The 19,528-nt window shown below is 41.4% G+C and overlaps 4 protein-coding genes and 1 pseudogene across 8 annotated transcripts in view; 3 read left to right on the top strand and 2 right to left on the bottom strand.

The window, feature by feature from the left end:
- Positions 1-7,762, bottom strand: part of LOC309848522 (ubiquitin carboxyl-terminal hydrolase 12-B-like) — a 176,695-nt gene extending 168,933 nt beyond the window's left edge. The window contains exons 1-2 of the mRNA XM_082700224.1: positions 7,632-7,762; positions 4,846-4,926 (exon numbers count right to left, since the gene is read on the bottom strand). Of these exons, the coding sequence (XP_082556350.1) occupies positions 4,846-4,926; positions 7,632-7,634 (84 nt within the window). The 5' untranslated portion in view covers positions 7,635-7,762. The remainder of the gene's footprint in view (positions 1-4,845; positions 4,927-7,631) is intronic.
- MTMR6 (myotubularin related protein 6) overlaps positions 1-19,528 on the top strand; it is an 821,484-nt gene that overhangs the window by 657,145 nt on the left and 144,811 nt on the right. The window lies entirely within an intron of this gene.
- LOC309848512 (uncharacterized protein) overlaps positions 1-19,528 on the bottom strand; it is a 321,975-nt gene that overhangs the window by 255,662 nt on the left and 46,785 nt on the right. The gene's annotated exons all lie outside the window — the stretch shown is intronic.
- The window catches only part of LOC309848517 (ral guanine nucleotide dissociation stimulator-like), a 729,203-nt gene that overhangs the window by 666,721 nt on the left and 42,954 nt on the right, over positions 1-19,528 (top strand). The window lies entirely within an intron of this gene.
- LOC309848529 (cytosolic acyl coenzyme A thioester hydrolase pseudogene) lies at positions 8,542-9,612 on the top strand (annotated as a pseudogene). Its single transcript has one exon. The product of its transcript is annotated as a cytosolic acyl coenzyme A thioester hydrolase pseudogene (transcript).

Raw genomic sequence — 19,528 nt, 5'->3', positions numbered from 1 at the left:
CAATTATTGAAAAAGATAAACCAGAGTTCTTAAAACAGTTACATTCCAGTGTTGTTTCAACACTAGCTACCTTGTAGACAGGTACAGCAAGGGAAAAAAAAGTCACAACATTACCTCTGAATTAAATAAGCTACCCTCTCCTACCCTCCCCCCACAAAGCTCCACCCTTCATTTTTAAGGGACTCCTATAGTGTGATTAACTCCAAAAATTTCTTAAAAAGGAAGAAGGTGCGGGGGCGGGGGACAGAGAAAGAGTGATGATATTTTAAGAGCTGCAAAACAGGACATATACAATAAAGTTAACAGTATAGAAGACAGTTGGAAGGTAGCCGGAAAGTTTAAATCACAGAGTTAAACACTATACTAGTTCTGCTGCATCTACTCTGACCACCAATTAATTTCTCAATATAATTCAGGTGTTCATCAATCTTTCATAGTTGGAGTGCTGGCTACCTCAGAGATCCCAATTTTTCATAATAACTAGGCACAGAGATCAGAAACTACATTTCTACCCATTAGATGAGTCTCTGGAAGGGATAAAAGACAAAGCTTCCTCTAAAGATCTCTTACTAACTCCACTGCCTCCTGCTTCTCTTGGGTGTTACTCAGTATCAGTTAGTCAGTTTCAGGGAGAAGCACAAATACCACCCTCTTAATTTGGATTGATTGATCCATGGAGAATAATAAAAATAAAACCTTCTTAGAAATCCTTTTTTTTTTTTACACAGCTGACACAGAGCAATATATCAGAGAAAAAACAGCATAACAAAAAAATAGACTAATTTCAGAACTCATTTTATAATAAATTTTCTCAAGGATGTTGTTTTAGTTGTTCTGAGTCTATCTACAGAAAAAGTTACAGTCAGACACAAAACGGAGAGACTGAAATATTTAAACTGGAGAGGATTAAAGGTAAAACAGCCTTCAATATATAAAACATTCCTCTGCTGAAGAAAATGGGTTCTTCTGAGACACAATTCTAGACACGCATCAACGTAAGAACGTGAACCGAATCCGGGTGGGAGCCGCAGGGAAGGAGTTCATGGGAGTGGAGCAGCTAGGGTGCTGCCCTTGCCAGAATTGCCAGAATGTACACCAGGCTTCCAATCACCAGACACCTCTGCTCGTAAGCACGGATGCTTCAGACGTGAGAAGAGGCCCAGATCGTGTTAAACCAGGGAAATTAAATAGTCAACTCCCCACCTTCCCCACAAAACCCCAATAATATGACAGTAAAAGAAGATATTAAGCAAAAACTCAAAAGGCCAAGAAAAAGGGGGAAGGGTCGAGCTTCCCCTAAAAACACGGTCTGGTCAGAAGTCTTTTAAAAGGACCATTTAGACCCCTAGATGACACTTACCCTTTCTTTCAACTGCAGGTTTAGTCTCCACAGAAGCTGCACAGAAGAATCCGGTTGAAAAGCCCTTAAGGACAGCAGAGGACAGCAGTGAGGCACCAAACAGAAAACAGAGGGCTCAACAAAACCCTGAACTAAGCTACCTCTGACAGAAACTGAAAGTCCCTCAGCACCAAGTAAGAGTCCCAGAGGAAATGCTCCAGCCATTGGAATGGGAGGTGGGGGGATGCAGCCATTTCTAACACCTGCCTGCCAAGGGTCACCCTAGAGGAAACCACAGCAGACAAGCCCCACCCATAGTACTCCAAGTCCCAATCAGCTTTTCAGAGTCTCACTTGTATGTGTGAATGAAATTTAAGGAAAGTTTCCATTAGAAAAGACGGAGTTTAAAACAGTGAGGGGGGGGGGGGCTCAAAACAATCCAGTAAGCATAAGAAAACCTCACCAACAAAAATTATAAATAATATCTTGGGAAAAAAAAACAATATTGCCTCCTTCTTCTATACTCGCCTCGTGCTCTTCCCTACGCAGATCCTCTACACCACCTACTACGAGTCCATCGCCAAGTGGGGCCCCTTCTCCGGCTACTACTTCTTCAACGTCCTCCTGGTGATGCTGCAGCTGCTGCACGTGTTCTGGTCGTGCCTCATCCTCCGCATGATCTACTGCTTCGTGAAGAAAGGCCGGATGGAGAAGGACGTGCGCAGCGACGTGGAGGAGTCCGATTCGAGCGACGGGGAGGCGGTCCCCGAGCACCTGCCGCTGAAGAACGGCGCGGCTGCCAGGCCTGGGGCGGCCCAACCGACGGCCCTCGGAGCCGGACAGCTGGGCGGCTGGCCAACGGGCACACGCCGGCCACATAGCTCGCAGAGGCCCGGCCTTCAGGGCCGCCCCCAGTGCCCCATAGCTGGGATTTGGCTGGGGGCGGCTGGACTGGTGGCCCTGGGGCCAGCTCTGGAGACTGGGATGGCCCTCCCCCGGGGGGAGGGGAGAGGGCTAATGATCTGTCTCCAGCCCCTTCCTTCTGCCTGCCCTGCCCTGCCCTTGGGCAACTGGACAGAGCCGCCGAAGGTGGGCAGCAGCGGAGGGCCCAGCTCCAGGCTGAAAGGGGCCCTATAAAACATGAATGGAAAAAAAAAAAAAAAAGACAAAAAAAATTAAGGTAACACTCTACGAAATAAAAAGTGCAATGAACTGGACCAAAAAGGGCAATAGTCCAAAATGTAGAATAATATCAGATGATGAAAAAATGGAAGAAAAAGGAGGGAAAACAGAGAATGAATCTGCATTTCAATATGCAACTAAGACTATATGAAAAAAGAACAAAGAGATTACACTGATTGGAAGCAATTATCCAAATACTAGTATCAGATATATTCTAGAACTGAGGAAAATGAAACATTTCTAAATGGGTTGATAAACAGCCAACAACAGCAGGAGACACGAAGGACCGCATCATGGGGCCTTGGGGTCTACATGGTCCACAATAACAGCGGGAGGCACAAAGACGCATCATGAAATTTCAGAACACTGGCTATCCATTCACATTCTGAAAGGAAAGCCTCCCAGAACATCTTTGTAAGGGGCAAAAGCCACACGCAGAAGAGATGAAGAATCAGAAGGGCATCAGTCCTGCCGATGTCAACGGAAGCCAGAAGTCCACAGAGTAACCCCCTTACAATTCTAAAGGAAGGTTGTAACTTAGGATCTCCATCTAGTTTTGACAGTAACCAAAACATTCTTAAATACACAAGATCTCAAAGTCACCTCCTGTGCACACTCCCTAAAGAAGCTACTACAGGGGGCGCCTGGGTGGCTCAGTGGGTTGGGGCCTCTGCCTTCGGCTTGGGTCATGATCCCAGGGTCCTGGGATCGAGCCCCACGTCGGGCTCTCCGCTCAGCAGGGAGCCTGATTCCTTTCCTCTCTCTCTGCCTGCTTCTCTGCCTACTTGTGATCTTCGTCTGTCAAATGAATAAATAAAATCTTTAAAAAAAAAAAATAGAAGAGGAAGAAGAAGAAGCTACTACAGAACACGTTCCACAAAGCAGGGAAAAACCCAAGCAGAAGAGGGGATCCAGGGAAGGAGAGAAGCGAAGGGCTGTCCGGGGTAACGGTAAAAGGACGCAGAGGCCACACGGCAGGATGACAGGGCTCCAGAGGGATGTTAACATTCTGGGGCTGACGCAGGGCAAACTGGTACTGAGGAAGTCTTTTTGCATTTGTTAGTGCTGCTGAAGACTTGGAATAAATGAAAATTAAGGATGAAATCTAACGAAAATGAATAAATGAAAATTAAGGATGTGGAAAACTAAAGCAGTGGTGAATTCCACGCCAGAGCATGGGCAGGGACGGTGCTAGAAGAGGGCTAAGTCTCTGACCTACCGTACAGGACGTCAGTGAACGGGTCTGTTTGTTTTTAAGATTTATTTATTTGACAGAGAGACAGTGAGAAAGGGAACATAAGCAGGGGGCGTGGGAGAAGGAGAAACAGGCTTCCTGCCAAGCAGGGTGCCTGATTCGGGGCTCGGTCCCAGGACACGGAGATCACAACCTGAGCCAAAGGCAGATGCTTAATGACCCAGGCGCCCCAATGGACTGATTCTAATAGCAGCATAAGCACGTGATCTAGAACACAGGGGTAGATTCCAGGGGAAATGGCCAGGCTCCTCTGGGGAGAGGGCACTGTGGAGTGGGGACTGCTGATTCTGTCACAAGCTTCACACCCACGAGAGGACTCCCAAAGGAAAAGGAAACACCCACACCACTTAAACTGCTTGCTTCAAATCACACAAGAAATCCACCTCACACATCACAATTACATACTAGTGTTTAGTAACACACAGGTGTGTTCAATGGAACTTTCTTTGTCACCCGTATTACTCTCTCTCTCTATAGCATAGAACACTCACCCTGGACCCACCTAATAGTACCCTACAACACAGATTTGTGGTGTGTGCTGATGATTCAGAAAAGAGTTAAAAGTTCTAAAAGAAAGTTCTTCCAAAGTTTTAATAATGCATAATTACTAGAATTACCTCCACAAGCCTGGGGAATGTACCTTTTACTTGTATTTTGCCCTTGTAGATCTATACTAGTTAAACACTGCCGGAAGTTGACAAATAGTTTACAGACACAGGGAGGCATTTACAAACGGTTATTATACCTGTACATTTGGACCACTTATATTTAGGCATTTAAAGGATTCTCAAAGAATCAAGAGATCATTTGGTGTAAGCCATACAAAATTTAAGTTGTGAAAAATTCTGACACAAAATAGGAAAAATTTAAAAACCATTTTAAAACTCTTATGACCTTGGGCAACTTTGTTTCCCTTTCATTAAAAAGGGAATTTCAAATCAAGTTTCTTGGCCTTAAGCCTAGTGAGGCAAATAAACAATTTTCCTTTAATAAATGATGAGATGCATGCATTATTTTTAAAACTATTTCCAAAGGTACAGGTGAAGACTAAGTATCAATGGGTACTTACATTGACTAATCCAAAATAGTGCTCATTGACTGGAAACTGTTCTGGACCAATCTCTTTCTCTAATGCCGAGGCATTGGCGCCCTTCAAAAAAACAAAAACAAAAGCAGAGGTCTTAGTATCTGTAGTATTAAGTTTTCGTAGTTATAGAGGCATTACAGAGAAATCCTTTAAAAACAATGTTCCCTTTGACTCCCTAACATTACTGGAAAATAAAGGATGATAGTGAAGAGTAAAGGATTTTAATAATATGACTAAAAACTAGTTCGCAAGAACTTCCTCAGGAAACCAAAGCATGGATCAAGAAATTCTATTTGTAATGTGTTACTATTTTCTGGGTAATGCATTAAAGACCCTGCTGTACCATGTGCTCTAAGAGGAGAGCTGAAAACCAAATATGCAGATATGCAATAACCTAACGATTCTTTGAAGCGATATACCTGAAAATCCCCCCACGGATCCCAAACGACAAGAACGTTGTGTGAAATGGCACTGATGAATGTGCAACTGCCAACCATCCTACTACGCAGCAGAGTCAGAATCATGGAACTAGATTTACATACAAAAACACGACCATTTCACAAAAAGATAATGTTAAAGAAAAAAATGAGATTAACACGTGTATAAAAAATAGGAGATGGCAAATGGGCTGAAGAACAGACATGAAACATACTTGAGTGGGTGCTGAAAGAGAACCGGGACATGGCATTGAGGGTGAGGGATTAAAAAGGGAAAAAATAAAATGAAATGCAACCAAAATACGGCCCTGCGGCCAGACAACAATTGAGTGTCACAGTCTCAGTAATATGACTGACTCAACTCTGTGCACTGGGGTCCCTGAAAAAAAGCAGGGGGAGGCCGGGAGCACGGTGTCCCTGTGTGGTGGCACATGCCACTGAGCGGACTCCAAACATAGCCGGAAGGGAATTGACAGCAATACTGAAAACCCAACTCTAGATACGGTTACTTGAAAACTCCCAAGAAAACATACCACCACCTACATAAAACTGATATGGTATGACTCACAAAATACCTGAACACCAGTTAGCAAAGTCACACACAAGACAACATACACGCTATGCCTCCTCCGAGGCGCTGACTCGAGGCTAACGCTACCGCTGTGCCCAGAAGCCCATCCCTGTTGTTTCCTGACTGAGCTCCGCTCCTGGACTTGGGAAGCCCAACCTCTGTTAGACGACACATCCTCAACTTCCTGATTGCAAGTACTGATTACACAGACCTGGTGGACAGTGCTTTTATTTTTTTTTTAATTTAGGACTTATTTTAGGCTTTCTGCAAAACCTTCATATAATCGCTAGTTTACAGATACCATTTATTTCTAATCTGGCCATCCACTGTTCCAGAACAACATCAAATTCAAATATTTCAGCAGCTACAGGATCTACTGAACAAATCTGTCTTGGTGCGAATGTTGGAAGCCCCTCTCCCCATCCCCGCCAGCACAAGTTATCAGGTCAAAAATATTCCTCAAATATGTTGAAAAATATCCATAAGCCCAGATGTTTACCACCTACTCTAAGAACTAATACTAGTTTATTCAAATAAGTATAACCCCTTCCCCACAAAACAGAAGGGCAGGGGAGAAGGCAGGGGAAGGAGGAAAAAGAAGAAAGGTTCTATTACCCAAAATACAACCTTATTACATCTTTTTATGTGGAACAGTAAAATGCCAGTACATGTAACTCAGGAAAGCATTTCTGGCCCTTAGGATGAACACAGTAACACATGAACATTGTCTCTCCGATGTAATGCCAATCACACACCGCAGACCGGGTATTCTAACCATGCCAGAGGATCCACTTATTCCCGCCCCTCCATCACAGATTTTCATGCCTGCTTAGAAAATCCTCCAGCTGTCCTGCATCCTCAAAGTAAGTCTCACTATGGATCAAGTTATTAGCTTCTCTGCACCTCGGTTTCCTTAACTACAAAAGGAAAATGTCACCAACTACTTCAGAGGATAGCTACAAGGAAAGGAATTTAAACCTCTATAAAAGCCTCCAGCGGCGTCCCATAAATATTGGTTCCCTTCTTTGCCTTCCCTTCAAATTCAAGGTGGGGGAAGAAAGCTACTCTCATTAGCCAGTAATGTTAATAAATATCTGCTCCATGCAACAGAGAAGAAAACAAGTCAGAAGAAAAATGAGATAGCTTTAAAAATAATAATAATAATAAGGTATTATTAAAAAAATGGATTTCCTCACTCAGGCCAATTCCACCAAGCGGCTCAGAGGTACAGTCACTGTAGTCTCCAGAGGCTGACAATAAAGCAAAACCACAATCCAATCAGAGATCTGGGAAGAAGGCTAAGTGTGATAAAATGGAAACAGCCATACACCATAGCCATTGAACCTTTCTGGATTTATGAAGCTTCATTTGCAAAATAAAAGGGTCCATCTCCTCACTGATTTTCAAAAACCCCAGCCCCCAGGTTATCTGTTGGGTGCTCAAGTAAGCCTTTACCCAAATTAAGGTTTTCACAGCTAAGCCTGTTTAGAAAATTAAGACTAGGTAATTTCCAACTCAACATTCTACCATTAACAATCACTTTTACCAACATTTCTGAGAACATTTACTATACCAGCACAAAACTCCACGGAGGGCCAAGCCAACCAATAATACATGCCAAACAACACAGTTCAGAAGAGAAAGATCAGAGCGACAGATTGAATAGGGGGAGCAGATCCAAATGGAAAGTTCAAAGAGAGAATGGAATTCACTTTACGACAGTTCTAAATTAAAGGACAGCATAGTAACATATACCTTACCATGATAATGATGCTGTATAATGCAGATTCTGTGTCTGTGCAGGATAGTCTTTCGGCATGAACTCAAGATCTTCTCTGCAGAAACAATCAGAGCACATATTTCTACCTCTAGCTGAATGCTAACCCCAAATGCAAAGAGGAGACGAAGTAATTCGGTTTCTGATGACTGGTTTTCAACACTAGAGTTTGATATAGCTGGGGAGAAAGGGCCACCAAACCAAATGTTTGCTGTAGAATTTTTAGTATCTTCAAAAGGGTTCTCAATGTCATCCCTTGAGGATGTTGTTGAAGGTTGACAAACCCTATCGTGTCAAATAATGGTCAACCAGCAACCTCAAGGTTTAAACTGAACCTAGAACAAGTCAATATTCAATAATAATGACTCCGAACAATTCTCCATCCTTACAACACTTGAGAAATATGATCCCACTACAATTAACAGTGGTTTATTGCTTCAGTGTTGCTTTCCCAGAATAAAGGAAAGAAATGTTGGCATGCTCAGATTAGAATTTCTGCTCTAAAGCTTTCATAGGTATCAGGATTCTTCTTATTGTATGAGTACATGACACACAGAGAAGGAAGAAGACATTCTTTTCTGATTGTTGTCTCCATTTTTGTAACTTACAGAAAAGATTACTTTAGAGTCAGTACCTACTACTACAGAATTCATCATAAAGAAGCATGATGTTTCCATGACTCTCCTGATGAGATCAATGAGGTGGATGAATTTTAGTATTAAAAAATTAGTAATTTAAGGGTGCCTGGGTGGCACAGTGGGTTAAAAAGCCTCTGCCTTCGGCTCAGGTCGTGATCCCAGGGTCCTGGGATCGAGCCCGGCATCGGGCTCTCTGCTCCGCAGACAGCCTGCTTCCTCCACTCTCTCTCTCTGCCTGCTTCTCTGCCTGACTTCCTGTCCCCCATGTGCATTGGCGAGGTGGCGCACGTCAGCGCGGAGATCACGTATACCTCCAAGCACTCCGTGGAGGTCCAGGTCCACGTGATGTCGGAAAACATCCTCACAGGTACTAAAAAGCTGACCAATAAGGCTACCCTGTGGTATGTGCTCCTGTCACTGAAGAACATGGACAAAGTCCTGGAGTTGCCTCCAGTTGTGTACTCCCGGCAGGAGCAGGAGGAGGAGGGCCGGAAGCGGTATGAGGCCCACAAGCTGGCGCGCATGGAGACCAAGTGGAGGAACGGGGACATCGTCCAGCCTGTCCTGAACCCAGAGCCCAACACGGTCAGCTACAGCCAGTCCAGCCTGATTCACCTGCTGGGGCCTTCCGACTGCACCTTGCACGGCTTCGTGCACGGAGGTGTCACCATGAAGCTCATGGACGAGGTGGCCGGAATCGTGGCTGCACGTCATTGCAAGACCAACATAGTCACTGCCTCCGTGGACGCCATCAACTTCCACGACAAGATCAGAAAAGGCTGCGTCATCCCTATCTCTGGCCGCATGACCTTCACGGGCAACAAGTCCATGGAGATCGAGGTCCTGGTGGACGCCGACCCCGTGGTGGACAACTCGCAGAAGCGCTACCGGGCGGCCAGTGCCTTCTTCACCTACGTGTCCCTGAGCCAGGAGGGCAAGTCGCTGCCCGTGCCCCAGCTCGTGCCCGAGACCGAGGACGAGAAGAAGCGCTTTGAGGAAGGCAAAGGGCGGTACCTGCAGATGAAGGCAAAACGGCAGGGTCAACCAGAGCCCCAGCCCTAGGGGCCGCCCCACGCTGGGCCCGGAGGGGCCCCAGAGTCCAGTCATGTAGAATCCACCCCCTTGGCCAAAAACCCAACCCACACTGAGAGCCGGTGTCGTGTGAAGCGTTCGTCTTGCAGTGTGAACCTGTGCCCTCTCCCGAAAACCTACACACCAAAGCTTTATTTCTATGACTCCGGTGTAAGCGCTCCCGTGTTGTCCCTGCCGCCGAGGCGTCCCTCGGGAAGACGCGAGCACACTACGGCGTGTGTAGAAACCAGCATCACTAATAAAGCTGCTTTTTGGCTGGAAAAAAAAAATTCATAACCCCAAGTTGACCCTCATGAAAGACTGTAACCCAAATCCACACAAGCTGTATGATCTTAAACCAAACCACTCAAGCAGATAGTGTAATTCAAAGAGACCCTGAGTTGATGGTGCCCTCTTCACCTGGCAACCAACAGAATTACAAGTTCACTCTGGGAGCTGAAGTTAATCCACCCCACAAAAAATTCCCACAAATAAAACTCCAAGAGATTTGAGTTCAAAATCAAAACTCATACACATACACAAAACAAGAAAATAAAGCGCTATGAATAAAAGCCAGCAGAAAAACGGACAGCAGAATTAGACTCTCAAAATACTAAATACCAGAATATTTCAGACAGGATACAAAACAAATGCTTAATATGTGCCAAGAAATAACAATTGCTTGATTATAAGAACAGAGATGAGACTCAAGGCTGATGCAGGTTTTTTTTTTTTAAAGAACGGAATCAAACTTCTAAATATAGGGGCACCTGGGTGGCTCAGTGGGTTAAGGCCTCTGCCTTCAGCTCAGGTCATGATCTCAGGGTCTTGGGATGGAGCCCAGCATCAGGCTCTCTGCTCAGCAGGGGGCCTGCTTCCCTTCCTCTCTCTGCCTGCCTCTCTGCCAACTTGTGATCTCTGTCAGTCAAATAAATAAATAAATAAAATCCTTAAAAAAAAATAAAAACTTCTAAATATAAAGGCTACAATAATTGAAACTAAAAACGCAATAGTAACTATAGAAGGCAGTAAAAAAACTGGAATTTGGGGAGAAGGACAGATGAACAGGCAGAGCACAGAGGATTTTTAGGGCACTGACAATATTCTGTAAATATTGTAATGAATATTGTAATGATGACTAGGTCATTATACGTTTCTTTAGGCTGTATACCAAAAGTAAACAGTATCATAAACTTGGACTTGAGGTGATCACGATGTTTCAGTGCAGTTCATCAGTTATGTCAAAAAGTACCAGTCTGGTGGGGGACACTGATAATGACGGAGGCTACGCACACGTGGAGCAGAGCTTTACGGAAAATCCCTGTACTACCCCCCAAGAAGAGAAAGTCTTCATAAGATAATTAGTCGGAAAAGAGAAAAAACTCAACGGCTAGGCCTAAGAATCCAGGTTAATAGTAATTAATATTTTTTCTTTTTCTTAAATGGAGCCTGAAGTGGGGCTTGAACTCATGACCCTGAGATCAAGACCTGAACTGAGACTTAAGAGTTGGGACACCTAACTGACAAAGCCACCCAGGCTCCCTGGGTAGTATTTTTTAGTCAATATTCCTGTCAATATAATGCTAGAAATTCAAACTAACATTTTTATTAAAAACAGGAAATGTTGTTTTACAGAAAATATTTCATGGAAGAATGGGTTGGATCAGTTGGGGAGCTGCTACAGCAAGACCATGGTACACTATTATGGCACTGACCTAGGAAAGGTCCAGACTTGGGTCTCTCTGGTCCCGGCCTTCTCACTAACTAGCTGAAACAATTTGAGGCAAAATGCTTCTCTCTCTGGACCTTGGTTATCTCATAAGTAAGACCTCAAAATCTACAGTACCTCCCATCCCCATGTGTCTAGCAATGTGTGAATCTATTGGTTCTTCTGATCTCATTAAGACATTAAGGAAAAAAGTTTGGAGAGTCTATTAAAGACCAAACATCAAGTTCTGAAGAAAAGGTAGGATATATTATTACATCCCCAGAAACAGTCATCCAATCCAAGAATTTGCAGGTCGTGGAGTGTCTCCTTCGTCCTGCCTACTATGAATTCTTAGAAAGCTAAGCAATGTTTCTTTTTCATGCCGAAAAATAATCATCCAAGTAAAAGAAGAGTAAGTTCTATAAAGCTGCCTTTGATCTATCATTCTGAAGATACCACCTGCAAGAAGGAAAAAACAAAAGAACCCGGGGGGAGGCTGTTTCTGGTTAAATAATTTTTACATGGTCAATCACACCCTCTCTGACCACCGTCCACTCTGCCATTATGAGAAAGACACAAGACAACACATTATTACATTTGAGCAAGAAATTAAAAAACAGTAAATTGTAAAAAGATGAATATCTACTACCTAGAAAATATACTTATCAAGATTACTTCCTTTTTATATACTAAACAGTTGCAGTGAACAATTAGTTCCCAGACAACTTTCTGTTTAAAACAAATATGATAAAATCCATTTTTCCCACTCTTCTGTTTCAAATCATATCTTTGAATCCAGTGTTTATCATTCCGAGTGTAACACTGGAGGGTCACACCAGGTCAGTACCCAAAGGAGAACTGCCAAAACAGGCAGGAAAGGCTTCCCAAAGAGGAGACAATCAAGTGACCTTGGTAAAACTAGGAAAAATTCTAAAGGCACAGGAAGAGCCCATATGAGGATATGAACACAAAGAGACAAAGCGAATTTGAGCAGTGAAAGGATGAATCCAAAATAGAGATGATACAAGAAGCAAATATTTTAACCCAGAGAATGGAAAAGAACGGAAGGCTAAAAGCCCACACCTGTTCTCCTGGAAGATACTGTGTCCCTGAAACTGTATCAGCGACAACAAAAATCTGTATTAAAAAAATTTTTTTTTTCCACAGGCATCATAAAAATCATCTCAAAAGAGTCTTTCATAAAGGTGAAATTCACCAAGTATCTGAGTATCTACTTTCTCCCCAGTCCTGTGCAAAAAGTGGTAGAACATGACTGTCAAATTGTAATACCCATTTAGTGGACAGTGAAATCAGTGTCTCTACCATTTGGATCTACCATTTGCTTTTTCAGTAAAACAGAAGAAGTCATGGTATATCTCTTTATGAGTGAACAATGGTGTGTGAAACTTTTATTCCAATAATTAAGTACATGTATATTAGATCTAACTGTAAAACCTATTTCCACTGTGAGTTAATTTTTTTAATCTTTTTGAAGATTTTATTTATTTATTTGAGAAAGACAGAGAGCAGAAAGGAAGAGAGGGAGAAGCAGACTCCCTACTCAGCAGGGAGCCTAACGTGTGGCTCAATCCCAGGACCCTGGGATCATGATGGAAGCAGAAGGCAGATGCTTAACTGGCTGAGCCACCCAGGCACCCCTCCCTTGTGAGTTTAAATAAAAGAAGTTTTGATATATACAGTGCTACCAAAGATTTAAAATGGTAAGAAAGAATCGTGAACTCATGATCCAATTGAGGAGTATACAGTGAATAAAAACTGGTTTTTCATGAAACCAGATAGAAAATGATTGCAAATAAATTTAAAGTTACAGAGGGAAAAACAAATGTCAAATTATGTTAGTATGCAGTATGTACTATAGGCTATCAGGACAGGAATGACTCTGGGAGCTGCAGAATTGAGAAAGGCTTCATAAACAGATGTAACTAAAAGAGCCAAGCCTTGAATTTTCCTTCAGAGGTACTTCGATTCTAGCTTTACAGGCTGGTGAAACAAGAGCCCAGAGAATATGAGTAGACCCTTAACCATTCCAAATGCTGGCTGTGCCATGGACTGAGTAATGGCCTGTAAGCAGGAGGCCTGCCTTCCTGGCCTAGTAGGAGCTAAGCACAGCATCACCGTCCAGAATCACTCTGCCTTGCTTTTCTCATCAGCAAGGTAAGAGAGACCGGATTTATGGCATCTACTCTGAATCTAAAATGTTATAATTCTAAGACAGCAGCAACATGGATTCACAATCACGGTGTGAACTTAAGGCAAAACAGTTCACACCCTTGTGCTCCAATTTCCAAATGTGGAAAACAGGGCGGACAAAACCCTTACTTATTATGGCCTGTTTCTAAAAAATGTATAGAATATTTAGAACAATGTCTGGCACAGTGGGCACTAAACCAATAGTTTCTTTACTCCTTCTTAGTCCCAACTTCAGATCAACCCCCCAAGAGACTGACATTGCCAAAATAACTGAGAAAGTATCTGGACACTCCACACTGGTGCACCATCATTCTAAGAATCTTGGTCTAGGACCTCTACAGTGGCCTCCTCTGGTTTTAACTCGGCCATCAAAGAGAAAACATGCTCCACAGAAAGTACATGGGCTTCTAAAGATTGGGCCAGGCCTAAGAGTGGCAAGGCCCCCTCGAAGCAGGTCACAGAGGGTGGCAAGTACTGTCTGAGAATCTGAGATCAGCACAAAGCAAAGCCAACCCTGGCAAGATATCACATGGTATAAATGATGCACACAGAGAGGGTGGGATGGTCTCCAACACAAATGGAGAACTCAAAACACCTTCGTATCTCCGAACTACTATACAACCAATTATCAACCTCTGGAAATCAATCACACTCCCGAAGGGCTCTGGCCTCTGTTACCATCACAGGTCTTCTGAAAGCCCTCTTTGTAAGTTCCAGTTCCAGTTCCATGGAGAAGGAGAAGCCATATAAACTTTTTACCCAATGGTGCATATGTGCATGTTCACGTGTACCTCCAACTTCCCTCTATCTACCACAGCACCCCAAAAATCTTCAACCCAGCAGGGAAGACTTCTGGCAAGTTTTCAAAGTTTTCAAGAATATTGTTCTTTTCAGAAGAAATTAAAGCAGCTTACTCCCTTCGTCAGCAGCCGCCACAGGGGCATATACATGACATGTAAGTTACACAGGTAACATTCTCCATCTAAGCAACTATGAAAAATTCAATTCTATGATTAATCACTGGCCAAATGACTGCAAATTTCAATTTACTCAGACCTGCACTTATATAATCCTTTCTACCTAACAATAATATATACAAAAACACACCATGTAAGAGACAGAAGCTAAGCATGTTACATATCTGAATCATTATAATTCAATGATAAATGACCAAACCAAAAACATCAGACAGGTAATTTTCACCTCCAGAAGTTCACATATCCATTAGAACCTCAATATTCCTATTAGATGTTAAAAGCTATGATCTCTGTATTACTTGATCTAACATCTTCAGTGAAATGATTAGCTATATATTTCACAAATAAATGTGTTATTTGTAGAGAATATTGATATGTAGAGAATAAAATAAGACTCAGATTCACTTTTAAATCAGTCAAAGAATGAGAAAGTAATAACACTGACTTGGTGCCAAAAACAACAACAACAAAAATCCACATCTTTAATCTCTTAAGTGTTCACGAGACAATGAGTTACTGAAAACACTCTCATTAATTCACCTCTGTCAGAAAGTTATGATGGTGACACTGGGATTAGCACAAATTACTCTGCCAAGCCTTCAGTCAGCTTAACAAGAACATCAAAAAGAAAATTCTCCAATATGACCAAGCTTCATATAATGGCATGCTTAATTTGAGTGAGTACACTGAATTTTACAAATCCTATTTATATCAATACCAAAAACCGTTCCTGAAAAAATTATACAACACTCTCACGTACAGATACACATTTAAAACATAACCATACCTGAACTCCCTTAATGTTACCTTACTTATGACAAAAAAGGTTAAGATTTGGTTTTTACAGCCTCTCTGTGGAGATTCACCTACTCTGGTCAAACAAATAACAAGAAATGTGACATTACTTTAAGCTCTACCATATTCTTTTTATCATTTTTCTATTCTATTTTACCAAATAATAGAACTGAATATTTTGCTCTATAAAAAATAAGGAACCCTGAACTGGTACTAGGCCAAGTTTGGACATGTGACTAGGATAACTGGTTGTATGATAACACTCAATCAGAAAGCACATGTTCAGTTACTTTCCACTTACAAAAATGTGAACACTTCCATTTTTACAAATAATGACCTATTTGTAAAGCCTGTCACATTTCTGTGACAAAAATCACTGTATAGAGACAAGGTATTATTAAATTGAAGGGAAATAAAAATTATTTCCTGAGTTACTGTTACTACAACAGAGTTCATACTCCAGATTCTAGGCTAAATGTACTCCTGCTCACCCTAATAAAAAGTTAAAATGTCATCAAACTTAAATAGTTTTGTCAAACACAGACAGGAACTGACTGCAGCTGCCACCACAGCATGTCCAAAATATAACAACGGGTGAAGTGACGTCACAGAAAATTGAAGCTCCAGGGATCAATACCTCTACAAAATCATGGAAAACCATCAGAATCAACTATTTCAGAGCATTTGCACCAACCAGGGGTGTGGCTGCTGAAGACAGAGGATACTCAACCCAGGTCAGAGAGTAGAGTGCATGAACCAGCAAACAGCCCCTGTCCCTCTGACTCACAGCCCAGGCAGGCATAGGGCCCATGTGCCTCGAGTGCTGGCTGATGCCAGGGTGGGCAATGGGGACCTTGCCTTGCTAACATTAGGGTTATGTATCTTATCATACTGGAGGCAGCCTAGGGAAACAACAGAGACACCTGCATTTGTTTCCACCCTCCTGGGCTGCATGAACTTCCCTTTCTGGATTTTTTGGGTGGTGGGAGGGAAGACCTAAACATTTCAGTAAATCTCTGCCAGGTCACAAGCTGACCAAGTATAACGTAAAAGAAACTGCAATAACCACACAAAGCAAAGAATACAGGTTTTGCAAAGTCATTTTGGAAAAGTCACCACACAAAGAGATGACAGCAACCCTCAACAGCAATCACTGAGAAAGGGGAGAATCTGATTCCCAAGTCTCCACACCATAATATTCAAATGGTCCAGTTCTCAACCAAAAGGTATAAAACAGGATGCCTGGGTGGCTCAGTCATTAAGCATCTGCCTTCGGCCCTGGGATCCAGTTCCATATCAGGCTCTCTGCTCCAAGGGAAGCCTGCTTTCCCCTCTCCCACTCGCCCTTCTTGTGTTCCCTCTCTCACTATGTCTCTCTCAGCCAAATAAATAAATAAAAATCTGTTTTAAAAAGTCACAAAGCATACAAAGAAAAAGGAAACCATAGCACTTTGAGAGGAGAAAAAGAATTTGATAAAAGCTATCCCTGAGGAATGCTAGATGTTAAGAATTATTAAGGTATTAAATCAATGGTCTTAAATATGCCCAAAGAACTAATAAAGGATATCAAGAGAACACTGTATGAATAAAGAAATTAAAATTAACCAGGCTGAAGAGTCAATGAAAAAAGAATACAGAAAAATCAACGGAGGGCCCTATGGGATACCATCAAACATATCAACATGTACATCAGGAGAATCCCCAAAGACAACAGGGATGGGGGAAAAGAAGCATTGTGTATGTATCATAGTAACCTTATACCTGTAGAGGCCTAGACATTGATCTTAGTAGACAATGACTTATATCAGGCATTACAGTTATGTTCCAAGAACATACAAAATCATTCCTAAAGGAAATTCCTAAAGGAAAACATATGAATGATGTCTCACCAAAGAAAAATGTCAATAAAGAAATATAAGTTATAGTAAAGAACCTAATAGAAATCCTGGAATTTAAAAGTATAATAAATGAAATGAATTCACAACACATTTGAACAGGCAGAAGAAAGAATCCATGAACTCGAAGATATGTCAATAGAGATTACCCAGTCTCAGGAACAAAAAGAAAAACAATGAGGATTAAAAAAAAAAGGATACACTCTCAAGGACCTCTGAGATACTAACAAGAGTATTAATATATGGAGAATTGGAATCCCACAAAAATGGCATATGTCATTTTTGAGAGAAAAGAGGGCAGAAAGAATATTTGAAGACATAACCAAAATCTTGCTGAATCTGATGAATCTTGAAAGCAGCAAGAGAAAAATACCTCATATCACATACATCTGAACCTCAGTAAGACTGACAACTGATTTCTCTTCAGAAACCATGGATGCAAGGAGGCTGTGGTAAACACAAAGTGCTAAACAAACACTGTCCAAGAAGCCTATAACCAGAAAAAACATCCTTCAAAAACAGGAGAAATGAAGACATTCCCAGACAAAAAGTTTGTTGCTATCAGACCTGCCGCACAATAAAACACCAAAGGAAGTCTTTCAGGCTGCTATGGAAGGTACTTAGTACCTCGTATCCACATGAAGAAATGAGCGCTGGTAAGGGTAACTACACAAACATAAAAGCATACAAGTAGTTTTGGGGAGCGTCTGGGTGGCTCAGTGTTAAACGGCTGCCTTCGGGCTCAGGTCATGAACTCAGAGTCCCAAACCCAGCCCCACATGGGGCTGCTCAGCAGGAAGCCTGCTTCTCCCTCTCCCACTCCCCCTGCTTGTGTTCCCTCTCTCACTGTCTCTGTCAAATAAATAAATAAAATCCTGGGGGAAAAAAAGTAGTTTTGGTTTCATGACTACTTTTTTATTTTATCTGATTTAAAAGACAACTGCAAAAAGAAATAATTATATTGTTTTGATGGGTATATAATGCATAAAGATGTAATTTGTATAACATCAACAGCACAAAAAATGGGGAAGAAACAAGCTATCTATGAGCTAAGTTTCTGTACTCTAGTGATATTTTGTATTAATCTAAACTAGACTGTTATAAATAAAGATGTTAATTATAATCCCCAGGACTACCACTAAGAAAACAATTTAAAAAAATATGTAAACAGAAATGATGAAGGAATTAAAAGGGAATACTAGAAAATACATAAAAATACAAAAGAAGGAAAAGAAGGAAGTAATGGAAGAACAGAGAAACAAAAAAAAATGACAGAATAGCAAAATGGCAGACATAAATCCTGCCTGATTAATAATATAAATAAATACAATAAATTTATAAATATAAATAATATAATAAATATATTTAGATATAAATTAAATACTCCACTGAAAAGTTAATGATTGGCAGAATGAATAAAAAAATAAAAGATCCAACTGTGTGTCTACAAGAGACACACACATAGACACATATAGGTCAAAATTAAAAGAAGAAAAAAAGGTATACCATGCAAATAATAACCTAAAGACAGCTGAGTAGGTATACTAATTTTAGGCAAAACAGACTTTGAAGCAAAAAATTGTTTCTAGGGGTGCCTGGGTGGCTCAGTGGGTTAAGCCTCCGCCTTTGGCTCAGGTCATGATATCAGGGTCCTGGGATTGAGCCCTGCATCAGGCTCTCTGCTCAGCAGGGAGCCTGCTTTCCCCTCTCTTGCTCTGCCTGTGTCCCTGCCTACTTGTGATGTCTCTGTCTGCCAAATAAACAAACCAAAAAAATCTTAAAAAAAAAAAAAAAAACTGTTTCTACCAACCAACATTTTACAGTGATGAAAATGTTCAATCTATCAAGAAGCTATAACAATTATAAATGTAACTAACAAAAGACATGCAAAGTCCATAAAGGAAAAAATGAAAGAATTAAAGGAGAAATAGAAAATTCAACAATAATAGTTTAGGACTTCAATGCCACACCTGCAATAATGGATTGAACCCTTATGGCCAGATAAGAACAGGGAAAGAAAGACTTTAAGAACACTATGAATCAACCAGACCCAATGGAACATCTATAGAACACTCCACCCATCAAGAGCATAAAACACATTCTTCCTCAGTAAACATGAAGCATTTTCCAGGGTAGACCATGTGCTAGATCATAAAAAAAAGAAAGCCTTAATTAAATTTAAAGGACTGAATTACACATAGCATGTTCTCTAATCACGATTAAATAAAAATGGATCAAAGACGAAATGGATCAAAGACCATAAACGTCTTAGAAGAAAACATGTATAAATCTTTGTGACCTTGGATTAGGCATTGATTTCTTGGCCATGACACCAAAAGCATAAGCAAACAAAGAAAACACAGAGAACCTGGACTTCATAAGATTAATCCCATCTGTCCTTCAAAGAGCATAGGAAAGTGAAAGGACAATCAACAGAACAAAAGAAAACATTTGCAAATGATATACTTAATAAGGTTCTAGTATCCAAATATATACAGGATGCTTACAACTTACCAAAAAAAAAAAAAAAAAAAAAGCCCATTATGAAAATCGACTACTGATAGTGAGCATTTATTTACATATTT

The sequence above is a fragment of the Mustela nivalis genome (assembly GCF_964662115.1).
Source record: "Mustela nivalis genome assembly, chromosome: 15".
NCBI classification, from domain to species: domain Eukaryota; kingdom Metazoa; phylum Chordata; class Mammalia; order Carnivora; family Mustelidae; genus Mustela; species Mustela nivalis.
The sequence above is the reverse complement of the archived record's forward strand: the minus strand, read 5'-3'. Positions and strand labels throughout refer to the sequence as shown.